Source organism: Eschscholzia californica, unplaced genomic scaffold (genome assembly GCF_041429995.1).
Source record: "Eschscholzia californica isolate CP2 unplaced genomic scaffold, dmEscCali1.0.p SCAF_3, whole genome shotgun sequence".
Classification (NCBI taxonomy): domain Eukaryota; kingdom Viridiplantae; phylum Streptophyta; class Magnoliopsida; order Ranunculales; family Papaveraceae; genus Eschscholzia; species Eschscholzia californica.
Window position 1 is genome coordinate 17,807,975 of NW_028238420.1, and position 18,147 is coordinate 17,826,121.

Sequence of the window (18,147 nt, forward strand, 5' to 3'; positions counted from 1 at the left end):
GATCCAATATAATGAACTATTTGGATTCCGGATAATGTTCTAGATAAAACAATTTTATAATTACTAATTCTAATTGTCTTCCTTATAGAGATTCGGATCGCTTAACTATTATGTATCATCTAAAAAGCATACTTCATCTAACAACTTAACGAAAGTATGAAATATCTAACTATTATGCATGAGTAATGGAAAGAAAATCCAATCCATATAGATAAACAATCAATAGACATTAAAGCACATCAAGGGATTTAATTAATCAAGAACAAGTGTTACAAAGATCCAAAATGGGTTTCATTCACAACCTTAGATTGCTAAGTTAGCTATACATGGAATCTAGAATAACATTCATTGACATTGTAAAATAAATGAAAATACTAAGAAATTAATGGAAAGAAATCACCAAAAATGTTCAAATTCCATATCCCCATGTATCTCCAATTTGTCCAAGATTTGCTCCATTTGTGCTCAAGAATTTTACTCAAAGAAATCCATGTAATAGCTATTTTATTGCCACCCAAATAAGAAAAAGAAAGAGAAGGAAGAAATTAGATGTAGAAAGAAGTTGGAAAGAAGAGATGAAAGGTGATAAAGATGATAGAAGAATATGGAAGAAAGAAGGAGATGACTATTAATAATAGTGGTAGAGAGGAAGTAGTAGTAGAGAAAGATGGATAAAGAATGGAAAAGATGGGTTAGGTTGGAGAAAGAAATAGGTAAGAGGGGATTGAGAGGATGATTTTAGGGTTAGAGAAAGAAAAGTAGAGAAAGAGAAGGTAAGGGAATAGAGAAGAGGGATTGAGAGGGTTTGCAAGTCTAAGTTTTAATGGAGGAGCAAGTGCTATTAAATAGAGTTAGGGTTTGTGTTGGGTTAAAATGGTAAATAGTAGGAGAAAAGAGGGTCATTTTTGGAGTTTTAGGGATTAAAGTGCAAAACCCTAAATTATTCACACAAAGTCCGGCGGCTAGGGTTTGTGAAGCTGGTGGGATGGACACGTGTCGGCGTCTGGAACCTGCTGGAAACTCGGCAGCTGCTGTGTGACCGGATCCATGGAGCTAAGTTGCGGGTCACCCAGAATCCGTCGGATTAGATGACGCGGGATCTGGACGGACAGGAGCTATACACGTTGTCTGGACTACAGTAAGCAAAGTTAGAACGCGTTATATTGGAACGGTGTCCGGCAGAGAAACCTCGTGCGTTAATCTGAAGGACGCGGAAGCCAACGGATGAGATTAAAACGTTGGTCCGGGAGCATGGAACTAAATAGCAACTGGTTATACCGGACCACGCTTTAACGGTCCTTTTCGCTGCTCAGCGAAAACACGGGATTTCGATGCTCCGACCTCCGAACTAAGACACGTGTCTGTTGGTATACCGCGTGCCAGAATACATCCCGAAAATTGACCGAATGTTGACAAACTGTTGACCTGACTTTGACTTCACATAATTCTCTCGTCCGGACTCCAATTTGACTTCCGTTTTCTTATACGGACTCGTCTCGACCTCTACTTTTCACCCATGTACTCGTATTGGCCAGATTACCAGAATGTCCTTGACTCCAAATGACCAAAATACCCTTCGTTCATCTTTTCCTCGTTTTTAACCGTTTTTCACACCTAACTCTGCAAAAGACACCTAATCAAGAAAACCAACCATTTTATTATAATAAAGACTCGAAACCGACTAACTTGGCTAAATTAAACGACTTAGATGGGACATTTTCATGACCCATCATTGGTGCTCTCGATATACGATATTGGATCACCATTATCCTGAATAATCGATATACGATATTGGATCACCATGTGGTTGTGTATAATTTAACATATGTCGGTCTAATGCTTCTTCTAATGGATCTACTGACATTTCTTGGCGTATGAGATTGTGCAAGAGACAAAAAGCCATTATTATCCGATTATGTGTCTTAACGGGATAAAACGAAGGACTTCTCAAGATGGCCCATCTAAGCTTTAGTAACCCAAAACATCTTTCTATCACATTCCGAGCACTTGAATGTTTCGTGTTAAAAAAAACTCCACAGTAGTGGTTGGTATGTGTCCTTTCCGCCAATCATTTAGATGATAGCGTTGACCTATATATGGGGCAAGAAATCCTTCACTATTTGGATTTCCAGCATCAACGAGGTAGTAACTACCAAATAAAAGAAACTACAAGTTATAATTTTATATGATTTGAGGTGAGACAAAAGACACAAGAAAATAATCACAGAAACCATATGTTTATACCATGAAGAACTTTCAATCCGTTGCTGATCTTCCAACTAGCCAAAATTTAAATGAAATGCATATCTTGAGAATACACTTCTAATACATTGGTAGCAATATCACTCTTTTTTGTCCTATTTCGAGGTTCGTCATTTTCTGGCACATTAATTCTTATGTATGTTCCGTCTAGAACTCCCAAACAATTCTACATCAAGATTAATTTGTTCTTCAATTAAGATGTATTTCTTACTTAATCTAACCTAAAAAAGCCTTATTACTCGAAACATAGATAAGATATATGCCCTCAAATTATTTTCATTTTGAATCAGTTGAATTCTCGGAGACAGCAGGGTTTTTTCAACAAAACTGATTGCAACCGAATTACCCCATTTAAAACGTTATTGAAACATCTACTAATTGTTTCTCCGGAACGAAAAAATCTTATTTTTTTTGTTCTATTATTCACATGGTGGACAAGTATATGCAAAAATATCGCTGCCATCTCTTCCACTGAAACTTTATTTGTGTCATTTACTTTACCAATAGTGCGCAACATTTTACACAGAATGGTAAAAGTTTTTCTGTCCATCTGAAATTGTTCTCTGCCTACTAAATCACTATCCCTAACCATGAATTTGTAAAAGTCGGTGATGACTAATATGTAAGACCTATAATAGTGTTTGACTTGTGTGACGACCATTACAGACAAATTTACCATGAATTTAATATGTCGGTGATGACTTTAATATGTAAGACCTACAATAGCATCAAAATGTCTAAAATAATCAAGACTTTTCGTTTTCTTGAGGTGGTTAGACGAGCCATAACCGCATATGAATCACATGTCAGGTAATTACAAATTTACCATGAATTCGTGATTCTATAAATCAAGTAAACCCTATACTACTGATCCTACGATATCAAACAAAGACATCCTATAGTATTGATTCAAAGATGTCAGACAAAGACATCATCTATTCTTAAAACATGTGTACAAAATTTAAATAGATCGTTTGACAAAATTTAGAAAATCCATGTCATTGTTCCTTTTCAATACGCATCCCTCTATTCCATCAATTAATTAGACCTCTAACATCCACTTCTTTTTTCTGGAAATCACCTACTTCTTTACTACCAAATATATTAATTAATGTTTAGAACTATCCTACTGTTCACAACTATCCTAATCCTATTGGGTGCATCACCTACTTCTTCTTTACTACCAGATATTCTAATTAATGTTTACAACTATCCTACTACTATTGGGTGAAAAGATTGATGCTCGTGTGTATTATGTAGGTTTATCTACTTCAGTGATGCTCTTGCATGTTGATATAAAAAGACTAGAGATAGATAAAAGAAAATAACCTTGACCGAGAAAGAGAGCGAGAGATTACTCGTGTGATGTCTTCTGGCTTAAACCCTAGTTTACTTGAGATTTTATACCTTCCAATAATTATAAAATTAGTAATTCTAATATTTTATTAAGGACATATATGTCCATAAACATTAATACAAGTGATTCCGGGAGAATGGGAATCACAACCACCACCACCCCCCTCCGGGTTTACTATTCCCCCCTTTAGGGAGAATTCTATTCCCGATGGAATAGGATTCCTACGTCATTCTCGCGCGCCAAACCTGGCCTAAGTGTTCGATCCTCTCCAACTTTTGAAACCATATAACTCAAATCTCTTTTTTTCTCCCCCTCAGACTTGTTACCTTTGTTTTGTACTTTTAACCACTAAAAACCCTAGTCAACCTTGACTTAGTCCATTTAGTTAGACTCTTTTGACATGGGCCCTTAAAGATGGATGCTCATAAAATTCTTTTTTGTTCTTCTTTTTTAGATTCTTGGACTTTGGCAGTGGCGAGGCCAGACAATTTATCTTGTGGGGTCACTATTAACTATAAAAAAAAATTAACATATCACAAATAAATCAAACAACATATATTTATTCATCGTGTTTTATTTTACTGTATCGAATGCCTTCTGAATTGACTCAATAGAAAACAAAATTGGTCCTACACAACGGCTCATCATATTTGGAAAACGATTATCTTGGACGAAATTTCTTCAAATTAACATATTTTTGTTTTATATTATTTAAATGATCATACAAAATACATATGTAAATTTCATTATGTTCCGAATTACATTTTTAAGGTAATTTGATTTAAAATTTTGAAATTTTTTTACAGATTTTCAAATGAAAATATAAAGACGAGAAGAAAAATGATACATACTTTCTAATGGACAAAATTTTCATTTGATCAACATTTTAAAAGTAGATTAATATTAAAGGCCATATAATAAGATTTTTGTTTTGTTTGATTTATAAGGCGATTGAGTATCCAAGATCACATTTTTAACACTAACATGTTTCACGTTTATTTTGTTACATTTTAATTACACTTTCATTTATGAATAATTGAGTTAAGTATTTAAGGTAATAAAATATGTAATGTAATTCAAAAAGAAAAACAAAGACCAAACTTTAGAGAGTAGATAATTACAAAAAGTGTGTCACGTAACAGATTTAATTTATGAAAAAAATTAAGTTATGAAAAACATACGTGTAATACAGTTTCATATATGAAGGATTGGATTAGAGTTAGTTGGCTTCAAGACTATTTTCCAATGGAATGAACTTGTAACGCCCCAAATCTAGATTTCCACGTCGGCCGCCATGAAAACCTAAACTCAAAGCATTTCTCCGCAGAACAGTAAACATAGTTGATATACCCATCAAAAGAGACAAATAATATCAAATATAAAGCTCATAAGAATCAATAAATCATCTAAAAGAAATCCATTAAACTTTCTTAACTTAAACAATGGTTCTGAATCATCGACACGTAGGTCGGACAATAACGAATGAAAGAAATAACTATCTAGAAAGTGAAACTCCAAATAACTACCTAATCTCAAAAGCGAAAACTAAGAAAGAAGCTCTGAGCTGACGAACTGGGATCAAGCTGGTGGCGCTCCCCGATCTCTATCACCTGAAAAATAGTAGGCTGGGTCAGAACCCAGTTAGTAGATTTCTAATTACCTAACGTCTAAATAGACCAATTCAATAACAAAACCAAGTATCGAACAGAAGAAAAACAATAACAGTTTATTGTGTTACACCTTTCGTGTCAACACCACTAAAGTCAACCTGATTCACCGTTGAAGAGATTCAAACAATACAACTCCCCTTTTTGAGGGGCATAACCAATTTTGAAGTCCACGAGATAGCTTCACTTAGCATCCGTGTTTGCATCGACTTAAACCTCTCAATAAACCATGGATACCTCCCAAAAAGGGGATCCGTGCAATACGAGCACTTCTCATATGAGCAGGAGGCGAGCCAACCTCTAGTTGGTAAATTACTTCTCAAACTAGAAGTATGTGGTCCACAAGAATGAACTTGTGTTTGCATCGGTTATCCTGTCGAGCCAACCACCTATGGATTACAACCGTCAATCCATATTAGAACTCAAGCCCCTGGTCCACTGGGTTGTCCAATATCAAATTGACAAGCCCGTGTTTGCAATCGACCCACATGTCGAGCCAACGAGTCTTAGTTCAATCCATTAACGAAACTCAAGATCATGGTCCACCAAGTTATCTAATATCACATCAGTAACTAGTGTTTGCAATCGACCCACATGTCGAGCCAACCATTCTTGGTTCCGACTAGCCTATGCTTTCTAAGTTAATAACCTAAAGCAATATATCACACACAACTATTGATAACACTTATGCTCCAATATCATACACATCATCTCATACAATCAATTGTCAACATCAATAACATAAACACAAACAATTCTTAATATCTAGGCTGATGTCCGGGTGTATATATATATACCATATTTATATAACCTAAATAACCTAGGTTGTTGTCCGGGTATATGTATACTCCATTAATATAACTATAATGGTCTAGGGTTACTATGTTGTTGTTGTTGTAATTAGTTTCTAATCATAATATATATCTATGGTATCACTAATTGGTACTAATATGATGATAACCTAGTAAAATTTCATGGTTTAAAGTTGTTATTGTTCTAACAATTCAAATCTAGGTTTGAAATTAAAGAGGGCTATGTAAACCCTAGGGAAGAAGAAACCTACCTGATTTTTAGTACCAAGAAGAAGAAACAAATCCCCTAGAAAAGCTTTTTGATCCACCTTCTCCTTTTCCTTCACTTTCTCTCTCTAAACCCTATTATCTCTCTTTAAAGCCCTCTCACAACTCACGGGTGTAAGGGAAGAAAAAGAAACCAAAGTCAATCTGGTGGGTGTGTAGGGATTTAAAGGGTATTAATTTCGTGTTGCTAAAGGCACCCCCATAAATTAGTAGGGACACTACAGAACTATACTTAATATTGATGGTGGTGGGTATACATGGGAATAAGATTTTCTTTTAATAGGGGACTTTGGAGCGATGGTAAAGGGAGGTCACCATGGAGCTTGTGGGGGCACGTGCCCCCACATGCCCCTTGGTGGTCTCGCCCCTGGACTTAGGGCATTTTAGAAACCAAGGGGATGCCTTCATCTTTGTCTCTACAACTCTAATTTCTCGAAAGCCCCTCGACTTCTTTCTTTCGCAACTTCGCCGTCCGATTCGACTTCTGTTTTTGCCATCCGGTTCACCATTGACTCCCCTTGTCATTTAACTTCTGATTGCGACCAAAATGACCAAATACTCCTGGTGCTCTTATCTTCCGGTCTCTTTCACATGAGATAAAAATGTGATGAACTGTTTCGTTTTATTCTGAATCAAATTCCTTACTCCAAAACTACCTAACAAGAAAAACACGTAAATTATTTGAGATAAAAATCGAATTAAACAAACAAGCTCATCGAAGTTAAGTGATCTAAATGTGGCATTTTTGCGCCACATCAGATGTGTTTAAAACTCGAGACAAGTCGAATTGGTTATGGAAATCGGAAGAAGGCATAAGTTTGTGAATATTGATAGGCAAATCGTCACGCGCGTACGAAATGTGACAGTAAACCCATATTACAACTACTTGGTAAAAAAGTGGGGAGTAGTGCCCACATATAAAAAAAGATGCGAATAAGTTCTTGGACTGTTATAGGCAAAGGAAGTGAAGGGGGCTCGAGGCGCGAACAGAGAAAAGTGAAATTCGTAGGGGGCACTAAGAGAACAATATTATTTTTTAAATAGGTAACTTTATTTCTGCGAAGGACTATGTTTTAAATTTTGAGAAGGGCTTTTTGACAATATCCTTTATTAAAAAAGGATGTTTGTCCCAGTCATCGTTTTCCCTTCTGTTTTCTTATATAGATTAATTATTTTATTTCTAAGAAGGATATGGTTATTATTTTTTAAATAGGTAACTTTATCTCTACGAATGACTATATTTTAAATTTTAAAGACTTCTAGACAATACCCTTTATTAAAAAAGGTGTTTGTCCCAGGCAGCGTATTCCCTTCTATTTTATTATATAGATATATAGGTAACTTTATCTCTACGAATGACTATATTTTAAATTTTAAGGATTTCTAGACAATATCCTTTATTAAAAATGGTGTTTGTCCCAAGCAGCGTATTCCCTTCTGTTTTATTATATAGATATATATATATATATGTGATACATTCATACATAAATACATACAAGCAAGCATACATACCATGTGCATAGGTATTATCGTATAAATGGATGACATTATTAAACGAGTTATGTCGGGTGAATATCAACGAGCGGGTTCATGCGGGATGTCGTGTAGCACTTCAAAATTCGAATCCAACCCGTTTATTTCACTGGGTTGGTAGGGCTGAACCCGCTTTGGGATTTCGAGTACCGGTAACGGGTTTCGGATTCCGGGTTTTCGGATTTTTTTCCAGCCCTACTAGTTGCTAATTCACATCTCTCTTTTTCTCGGCATCTCTTTCTCTTTTATTTTCTCGGTATCTCTCTTTCCATCATTTTAACCTAAACCCTAGCTGTGGATCAGCGGCCGAATCAAATCTCTCCACCCCAGTCATCGTCCAACCAGACCTGTCTTCTTATCTTCAGGTAAGATCTCTACGGATTTCTTCAAGTTAGGTTTTCTGTCGCTGTTCTTAATTTTCCCCTCTCTCTCTCACCTTTGCAGCAGGTATGGGGTTTGATACTTTGCAAAGGCCAGGTTCAGCAAACCAGAAACCTCCTCAATCTAATAAGGTTAGATGGGGTGAACTTGATGAAGATGATGGAGAAGACTTGGATTTCCTTCTCCCACATCCCATTGTAATTGGACCAGATGAAAATGGTATCAAGAAGGTAATTGAATATAAGTTTAATGATAATGGTGATAAGGTTAAGATTACAACCACAACTAGGATCAGGAAACTTGCTAAGGCAAGACTTAGCAAACGTGCCATTGAGCGTCGTTCTTGGCCTAAATTTGGTGACGCTGTTCATGAGGATGTTGGTGCCAGACTCACCATGGTTTCTACTGAAGAAATTCTCCTTGAGAGGCCTAGGGCTCCTGGTTTGTTTTCTTTTCTTCTCTTTCCGCTGTTCATTATTTCTATTAAAAACTTGTTTAGGGTTTTTTTGTTTTATCTTTGTGAACAATGTTTCAAAAAACTTTCAAGGCGTAGGCATCGAGGCGAGGTGGTCAGTGGATGCTTCTAGCCTCTTAGGCTTATGAGACCAAATTTTAGTATTTTGTTTATTAAACACCGAGCCTTTATATTACGCTAGTAAGCTATGTTCTTATATAGTAATTGATATCGTTTTCCTTCAAACAAACAAATAGTTTATGCCTTTTACGCAAGAAGGCGTATGTGCCGCCTCGCCTCGCCTCGCCTTGTGAGAGCAAACCGCCTTGAGGCGTAAAAACGTATTTTGAAACATTGTTAGTGAATTTTCTTTAATTTTTGTACTAGTTAATAACTTAATACTCAATTTTTGGCTGAATTATAATTGTCATATTTGGGTTGATAACAACTTTTGCAAATTTCTGATGTCAATTAACTTTTACCAGCATTGTGTTACATGTCCTCGATGAATCTCTTTTACTAAGGTGTCATTTGGCAACACTGAAATAAATAACTTTTTTGCTTATTTAAGTAGAAAAGTAAAAAATTTAGTTTGGTAACGTGAAATTTTCGACTACACTTAAGTTAAAATTTGACCTTCTTTTAAAGTTCATATTTTCAGCTTTTGACTTTAAAGTTAAGCAACTTTTCTTCAACATATGCACAAATTTTACTTAACCCAAAAAATTTCTTTGTTTATTTCTGCTCCACCACCACAACTAAACTTCCACCATACTGTTGTACCACCACCACCAACCACCAGTATACACCTCCACCACCACCACCACCACCACACTCTCAAACTTCCACAACCACCACCACACCCTCAAACTTCCACCAACACTGTATCTCAACCACCACCACCATAGCTCCACCACTACCGTACCTCCACCACCAACCACCACTATACACCTCCACCACCACCACCACACCTCAAACCTCCACCACCACTGTATCTCAACCACCACCACCGTAGCTCCACCACTACCGCACCTCCACCACCACTGTAACTTTCCACCATCATACCCTACCACCAGACCTCAACCACCACTATTTGTATATCAACCACCACTACCACCACCATTATACATCCACCACCACTATCCCATACCTTCACCGTACATCCACCACCATAATTCCATACTTCCACCAACACAATCACCATACCCCCACCACCACCATCATACCTCCAACACCACCACCACCATCATACCTCCACCACCACCACTACCAATATCACCACCACCTCTTCCAATAGATTATTCATGAAATCAGGTATGTTTATGAGAAAAAGAAAATAGAGAAGTAAATTACATTACCAAACTAACTTTTTGACTTTTTACTTAGAAGTAACATTTTCGCCAAACATACTTGTGATAATTGTTTACTTCTGTAAAGCAAAAGAACTTCTACTACAAGCAAAAGAACTTCTACTTTTGGTTGCCAAACGACACCTAAATTTGAAATATTAGATGACTAGGTGTTCATATATTTTGCCTGTAACTGAATTTTAAGTACAAATGGTAAATGAACAACAGCCGTCCAATTCAAGAAGTCAATATATTAATTCTTTCCCTCATTGAAATAAGTCTCCATTGGTTTAATGTAGGCCTGATAGGCTTCTTTAGGGTAAGCTATGATTTTTATTTTTGGTTTCAAATCTAACAAACGCAGATTTGGCAGCTCATGATTTATGGTTTCGTTTTTATTTGTTTTGCAAATCTAATGATGGCATATTCAGGTTGCAAACTATAGTTTTCTCCTACAAAAAGCTTTTGTTGTTTTTCGTACAGAAAGCTTTTTCCCCTTAAGATTCGCCGTTTCCTCATGTAGCTATTTCCAGTGTCTTGTCCATGCTTTAGACCGACCAGTTTCATTTTTGAGACCAACTATCTTTGAAAAGAATTTCAAAGTTCTTCTTGATATACTTATGAAGGTTATCCACAGGTAGCAAAGCAGAAGACAACAAGGCTGGCGGAGATAGCTTGGCACAACTTGGAGGTGCTGTTCTTATGGTGTGTAGGACTTGTGGGAAGAAGGGTGATCACTGGACGTCCAAGTGTCCATACAAGGATCTTGCCCAACAGCCTGAAAGCTTCATCGACAAGCCTGCTGGCTCAGAAACAGCAACAGCTGCTTCTGGCACTACCAAGGGCGCTTATGTTCCCCCAGGTATGAGAGCAGGTGCTGAAAGACCAGGGCAAGAGATGAGACGAAGGAACGACGAAAACTCAGTTCGTGTTACTAATCTCTCAGAAGACACTCGTGAGCCTGACTTGCTTGAGCTCTTCCGCACTTTTGGATCTGTCAGCCGTGTTTACGTGGCTGTTGATCAGAAGACTGGTATGAGCAGAGGGTTTGGGTTTGTCAACTTTGTGAACAAGGAAGATGCTGAAAGGGCTATTAACAAGCTCAATGGGTATGGTTATGACAATCTCATACTTAGAGTTGAGTGGGCCACTCCTAGGGTCAACTAAAAGCTTACTTAATTTATGAGATTTCAGCAAGTCTATCAACTTTGAACTGTGAGTGAACTCTAGTTTTTTTTGTTGTTTTTTGTATTTTTTTTCCTATTTAATCATTAAGAATATGCTTCAATACTTTAACAGACCCGACTATTAAATATTTTGTTATATCCCTCTTCTCTGTTGGTTGCTTTCTAAATTTCTACTTGAAAGGATTACATTCTCATGTTCGCACTGGCACACAAGATATACTGTACCGTCATTGTTTCTATTTAGGGTTGTCTGATAATGAGGTATTTGCAGATCTTGAAATTAACATTGGGATTATTAGCTTTCTTTGCTCATATAAGTTATTAAGAAATGCAGGGATGGTTGGCAGATGAATTTATTTACTGACTGCAACAACATTGCATGCATTTATATCTTGATAATAAAAATGTGTTCTTCTGAGGTTTAGATTTGTTAATCGGTTGAAATACTCTTCTTTAGGTGCTACTAGTTGGGGGGTTTTTTGAGGAGAGAGAAGGTTTGGGCTGATGTCAAGAGGCTATTGGCGATTTCTCTCTTCTTTCTTGAGTAACCCTTAAAAATCCCCCAAATCTTAAAATTTGTAACCCTAATCTCAGATTCTCATAAATCTCTCAATTACACAATCAAACACAACAAGCCAATCAACTAACAACAAACAAGATTCTCAGCAAACAATATCTACCCACACGAGCGATTGAAGGGTGGCACTCAAAGTAACTCGTCATAAATTCAGGGAAGACCTTCTCTCTCTCCGATTGAAGGGTGGAACTCAAAGCACCTCGACATAAATCCAGGGAAGACCTTCTTGTCTCTCCCTTAATGTCTGTTTAATTTTGTCTTTATTTGTATATTAATTATTAGCACCTACCGTCTGACTCAACTTTTAGAAGAACGATAGTCCCTCTCCCCCCTTGCATGCTGAGAGTGTCTACTGTTGGGTTTTAGTGTCACCTAATTTTGTAAGCAGAATCTCAAACATCTCTATGTTTAACACTAGCTACCGGATCACATGCATGAACTAAAGATGAACTAGAACCAAAAAGAAGCTGTTCGCTATCTCTCGAACTAGATTCCAATGTCCTTTCTCGAATATGAGAGTTTCAATTGTATCTCCTCTACTTGAGACACCCGAGCAAGTTGACTTGATCTCCCTTCTTTAATGGGAACCCTCTTTAATGTCAGCTAGGACCTTATTGAAGGTCGAGATGAAGAAGTCTTCTTCTTTTGACTAGATAGATAGGTTGGGAGTCTTTTCTCTTTCCTTAGCTGTCTGAGTGACTGATTTTCTCTTGAGAAAAATTCCACACCTTTTGTATTCTATAATGTTTAACAGAAGCTACCAGGCAGTGGCGGACTCAGAAATTTTGTGTTGTGGGGGCACTTTTTATTATAAAAAAAGCTTTAAATTGTTCAAAAATCTTGATATCTCGTTCAAGCGATTGATTATGTCTCTTGTACGTACAATCTCAAATTATTCGACTATTGCTACTTTGTGAGTTGCATTGAGTATTGTTTCAATAGATATCAATATTCTTATATACATTCGAATTGTACAAAAAATAATGTAAATTTTATGTCAAAAGAATGAGAGTCCTTCATGTTTTGAAAAATGATTACCACATTTTACGTTCTTAAAGAAATTAAGAAAAGAGAAAAAACTGACTAAGTTAAAACAAAATAGCCTAAATATAATATATATACCATATATGTAAGCAAACCGAAAAAAAAAACACGTAATAATAATATGAAAAAATATGTCAGGCGAAATTCACGATAAAACAACATTGAATTTACAAAAAAACCTAAACATGAACTTATTTTAAAATATGGAGTCATAAGGGAGATATACAAGGACCAAATAATAATAATTTGAGAGTTAGAGGCCACAACAAAATTTAGCCATAACAGAGTAGGTTGAAGGGAGTCGAATTCATGCCACTGATGTGTTCAGCTCGCTGCCACTCCACCCAACTGAGCCTTAGTCTTTGTACACAATTGTTACTTTCTTTTATTTATATTAAGCCGCTTAACATCATTAACTAAGAATAGCTTTGGGTCGTGGGGGCACGTGCCCCCACGAGTCCCTACGTCGGTCCGCCTCTGCTACCAGGATCACATGCATGAACTAAAGATGAATTAGAAACAGAAAGAAGAACAGCTCTATTCGCTTTTCCTCGAACTAGATTCCAATGCCTTTTTCCGAATATGAGAGTTTCAATTGTAGCTCCTCTACTTTGTTAGTCGAGATGTTGTTATTGATGAAGAAAAGATGTGGTCGTGGGTTGTTGATAGTAAAAGACAGCAAATACCAACTGACTTTGATGCTGAAAGTGTCGAAAGTTGTTCTCAAATGGAAGTGAATAACTCCCCATTTCCTTCTTCATCAAGTCAGGTACAACTTGATCCTCCAACAGATCAAAGAACTCAACACATTACAAGAGACCAGCTTGGATGCAAGACTACGAGGTATATGATGAAGATCAGTCAAGTGATCCATTAACTAATTTTGCTTTGTTTTCAGATTGTGACCCTGTTTTATGTGAAGAAGCATCAAAAGAACAGAAGTGGCAAAATGCCATGAATGACGAGATCGATTCCATCGAGAGAAATAACATTTGGGAATTGTCTGATCTTCCAAAAGGTCACAAGTCGATTGGAGTCAAATGGGTCTACAAAACAAAGTTAAGCAGAAGGTAAAGTGGAGAAGTTTAAACCAAGGCTGGTTGCAAAGGGCTACAAGCAACAACCCGGAGTAGATTACAAAGAAGTGTTTGCCACTGTAGCAAGACATGACACCATCAGGATGGTAACTTCTTTGGCAGCTATCAAGTCATGGCCTATTTTTCAGCTAGACGTTAAATCAGTATTCTTACATGGTAACTTGCAAGAAGACGTGTATGTGGATCAACCCCCAGGGTACATGCAAAATGGAACCGAAAATAAGGTATACAAGCTGAAAAAGGCACTATAAGGACTCAAGCAAGCACCAAGGGCTTGGTATAGTCGTATAGATGCATATTTTCTTAAATTTTGCTTCAAAAAGTGTCCATACAAACATACTTTGTTTGTAAAATCAGGAGATGAAGGAAAGATTCTAATAGTCTGTCTATATGTGGATGATTTGATATACACGGGTGATGACATTGCTATGTTTGACGCCTTTAAGCAATCTATGATGACTGAATTTGAAATGACTGATCTTGGATTGATGCACTATTTCCTTGGCATCGAAATTATGTAAACTCCTGGTGGTATATCCTAAGAAATATGTACGTGATATCCTAAAAAGGTTTAAGATGGACAATTGCAATCTAGTTAGTACACCAGTGGAAGTTGGTCTAAAGCTGCTTCAAAATTCAACAAGTAAGGAGGTAGACAACACTCTATATAAGAAAATAGTGGGGTGTCTTATGTACTTGACAACCACACGGCCGGATATCATGTATGCAGTGAGTTTGATTAGCAGATTCATGGAGAAACCAAAGGAGATGCACCTTCTAGCTGCCAAGAGGATACTAAGGTATTTGAAAGGTTCAATCAACCTCGACATCTTGTACAGGAAGGGGGAATCTCTGAACCTAATTGATTTCACGGATAGTGATTATGCGGGTGATTCAAATGATAGAAAAAGAACATCAAGATATGCATTTATGATGGGATCAAGTGCAATATCATGGATGTCAAAGAAGAAAAAGATTGTCACTTTTTCGACTACAGAAGCAGAATATGTAGCTACTGTTGTTTCTGCCTGCTAAGCAATTTGGTTAACTACTTGAGGAACTACAATGTCATTCAGATGGAAGTACGCTGACCTATTGCGATAATAGTTCTGCAATTAAGTTATCAAATAATCCTGTTCTACATGGGATAAGCAAGCACATTGATGTGCGATATCACTTTTTGCGAGATTTGGTGCAAGAATATACTATTGATCTAGTTTACTGCAGAAGTGAAGATCAAATTGCAAATATTTTAACCAAGCCTCTCAAGTTGGATACATTTGTGAAGCTACGAAAATTAATTGGGGTTTGTTCCATGTAGATTGCAGCTTAAGAAGCATTTCAGAGGAGTTACACTAAAGTTGAATTAGTCAATAAAGCTTTGCTTCACTTAAACTAATGTTTGAAAGAACATTTAGTTTAAGGGAGGGTGTTAGAGTTTGAATTAGTCAACAAAGTGTTAGAGTGTTTTCTGGTTAGTTAATTTGACTAAGAGCATCTCCAATGCAAAACTCAAAAAAAATCTATAGTCATCCTATGTGTCAAGTTTGAAATGAGATTCTCACTCTTAAGTGGCGTTAATAGAGATCCTCAATTTTTTTGTGTCTCCAATGCAAAACTCTAAACATATCTTATTTACTTATGTTACATAGTTATTTTTGAATATAAAGAATTAGTTATTTTAGAAAATATAGAAAACTCGATTTCTATTGGTTGAAAATCAAATATTGATGAGTTGGACAATTAGAGATATCTCAAGAGGACACTCTATTTCTAGAGTCTCGTCTTGAGATATCTCTATTCCACCCTCGACACGTCATCTTAGAGATCCAAATAGAGTGTTGCATTGGAGAGGATGTAAAAAAAAAACTCTATAAACCCTAAGTGGCACTCAGAGTTTCTAAGGTTGAGTGTTGCATTGGAGATGCTCTAAGTATTAGTTATAGAGTAATGTGGACTGAGTAGTCCTGATTTTTAGCTGAGTTTGTTTCTATGTAAGTCTATTTAAGTAGTTCATAACAACTAATAAAGCAAGCTTTTGAACTCAGTTTTGATTATAATTTCCAATTACTTGGTGTAGTTTCACAAAGGCTTGTCATATCTTTGGAAGCAATTTGTCTTGTAACCTTCAAGTAATCTCGACCGAGAGGGGCAAATAATGCTTTAAGGAAAGTGTACCTAGTGCAGGTTTCACGTATCTAATCTCCATCTTCTTCTATTCATCTTTATTTGTTATCGAAGACAATTTTAATAACAATTTTAAAGCATTATTTTATATGGAGATAGAAACTATTACTCCAATTAAGATTTAGTGAAGTTTAGTTTTGGGGGTACCAGTAACGGGTGTCATTCATATCAATGGAACTATGTAGAGGTCCTCTTTAAATTGTTTGGACAAATCGACAGAAGAAATGGAAGGAGACACTAGGTTTACTGCCGTAATATGAGGTTTTAATGTAATGAAGTTAGTGACCATGAAACCATACTAGAATTTGATTGCAACAGACATTCATGTTGGGAGAGAAAATTTAATTAGTATTTGTATTTGTATGGAAATAAAACTTAATTCTTCGATTATTCTTGGAAGTTGCTGGTGATGGGTTTCTCCTTTTTAATTAGGATACTTTACATCTTAATCATCCCTGTGCCAGTACTTGATTGGGTAAGTTCTGTTGGAAATTTTCAAATTAAATAAGGCTAATTAGCCACCTAGTGAAGAGGTGCCATGAAAATGGCATTGCCCAACGTCAACAGTAACGATGAGTGGGTGTCATTTCCCATGGATGCATCCCATGGAGGCATCCCATGGATGGGTTGTCTCCCATCTTTTCACTTGTTATAAATTAGTGGCCATCAGTCCCAAGTTATAAAACAAAATTGGAATGTCTCTCTCTTGCTATTACTTTTCTATTTGTTCATAAACAGAGAATATTGGTTTGGATTTTATATTATCAAGTTAGTTGGTATTTCAGAGTTCATCTTTTGGCATTATCAGTTTCTATTTTGGAGTGTCTCGGTCTTGGTCAAGGCGTACATACTTTGAACCAAGATAGTTGTTAAGACTTCATCGTATCCTGAAGGCATAATTCCCGACCCGTTGTGTACTCGTGGTTTATACCAGAAGGGGGCGAATTACTGTCTAAAAGAATCGATATAATCGAGCTTTGAAGTTTCGTGTACAACATCATATATTTTTGGTTTTCTATTTCAAACTTGTTAGCAACATTTTTCTAACAATTTTTAGACAGTAATTCCTCGCTTAGTTTGAAATGGAAGCATCAACGGCATTGACCCAATCCTTACGTGTTATGAATCAAGACTACACAAGTCTTGAAAGTTTTAATGGAGAGAATTTTACAAGGTGGCAAGAAAAATTGCGGTTCTTTCTGACTTCTATAAATTATTCTATATAATAGAAGGGGTACTCGACAAAATTCCTGATGAGACTCCTGAAGACTCTTCTGAATTACGGGAAAAACGAAGGAAGCGAAAGGAAGACGATTTTCTTTGTCGTGGTCATATTCTGAATGCCCTGTCTACTTCCATCTACAATGCTCATCGTTCAATTGATTCTGCCAAAGCATTATGGGAAGCACTGGACAACAAATACCGCATTGAAGAGGCAAGTAATCAAAAATTTTTAATTGGTAATTTTATGGATTTTAAGATGGTTAACAATAAGTCTGTTATGCTTCAAGTTAATGAATTTTTACTTATTGTTAGCAATCTTAAAAATGCTGGAATTTCTCTTATGGATGTTTTTCTGGTGGGGGTTATCATTTCTAGACTACCCCCATCTTGGAGCGACTATAAGAAAAAACTCAAGCATGACGAAGAAAATTATTCGTTAGATTCTTTATAACGTCACCTTCGTATTGAAGAAGATTCTCGTATTCGAGAATGAAAAGAGACCCAAACTGATTATCAACCTAAGGCTAATGTGGTTGAAGAAGGGAAATCTGAGAAAGATTCTCTAAAGCCTAGGAAGGATAAAAAGTTTAAGAAACAAACTCCAAAGGACAAGAAGAAGGTAATTTGTTACTACTGTAACAAAGCTGGCCATTATGCTCGTGATTGTCGCTCAAGAAAGAAAAATCTTAAAGGGCAAGCAAACATGGTCGAAGAAAAATTTATAGCCACAGTTTCTGAAGCCAATACAA

General features: G+C 36.5%; 1 protein-coding gene and 1 pseudogene across 2 annotated transcripts; both read left to right on the forward strand.

The window, feature by feature from the left end:
• The first annotated feature begins 8,080 nt into the window (after positions 1-8,080).
• On the forward strand, positions 8,081-11,411 carry LOC147548791 (uncharacterized). 2 transcript variants are annotated; one of them, XM_086666975.1, is made up of 3 exons: positions 8,081-8,263; positions 8,343-8,720; positions 10,720-11,411. In XM_086666975.1, the coding sequence occupies exons 2-3, from the start codon at positions 8,348-8,350 to the stop codon at positions 11,247-11,249; spliced, it is 903 nt and encodes a 300-aa protein (XP_086523101.1). In that variant the 5' UTR covers positions 8,081-8,263; positions 8,343-8,347; the 3' UTR covers positions 11,250-11,411. The 2 variants fall into 2 exon arrangements, with proteins under 2 accessions (XP_086523101.1, XP_086523102.1); XM_086666976.1 differs by having other exon boundaries at positions 8,089-8,263; positions 8,346-8,720.
• A 5,845-nt stretch (positions 11,412-17,256) lies between these two features.
• LOC147548792 (uncharacterized) lies at positions 17,257-17,849 on the forward strand (annotated as a pseudogene).
• The last annotated feature ends 298 nt before the right edge of the window (positions 17,850-18,147 follow it).

Excerpts from the sequence above, each read along its gene's own strand:
- LOC147548791 (XM_086666975.1), top strand. The coding sequence starts at position 8,348 with ATGGGGTTTGATACTTTGCAAAGGCCAGGTTCAGCAAACCAGAAACCT. Across the intron at positions 8,721-10,719 it reads TGAGAGGCCTAGGGCTCCTG|GTAGCAAAGCAGAAGACAAC; the intron begins GTTTGTTTTCTT and ends GGTTATCCACAG.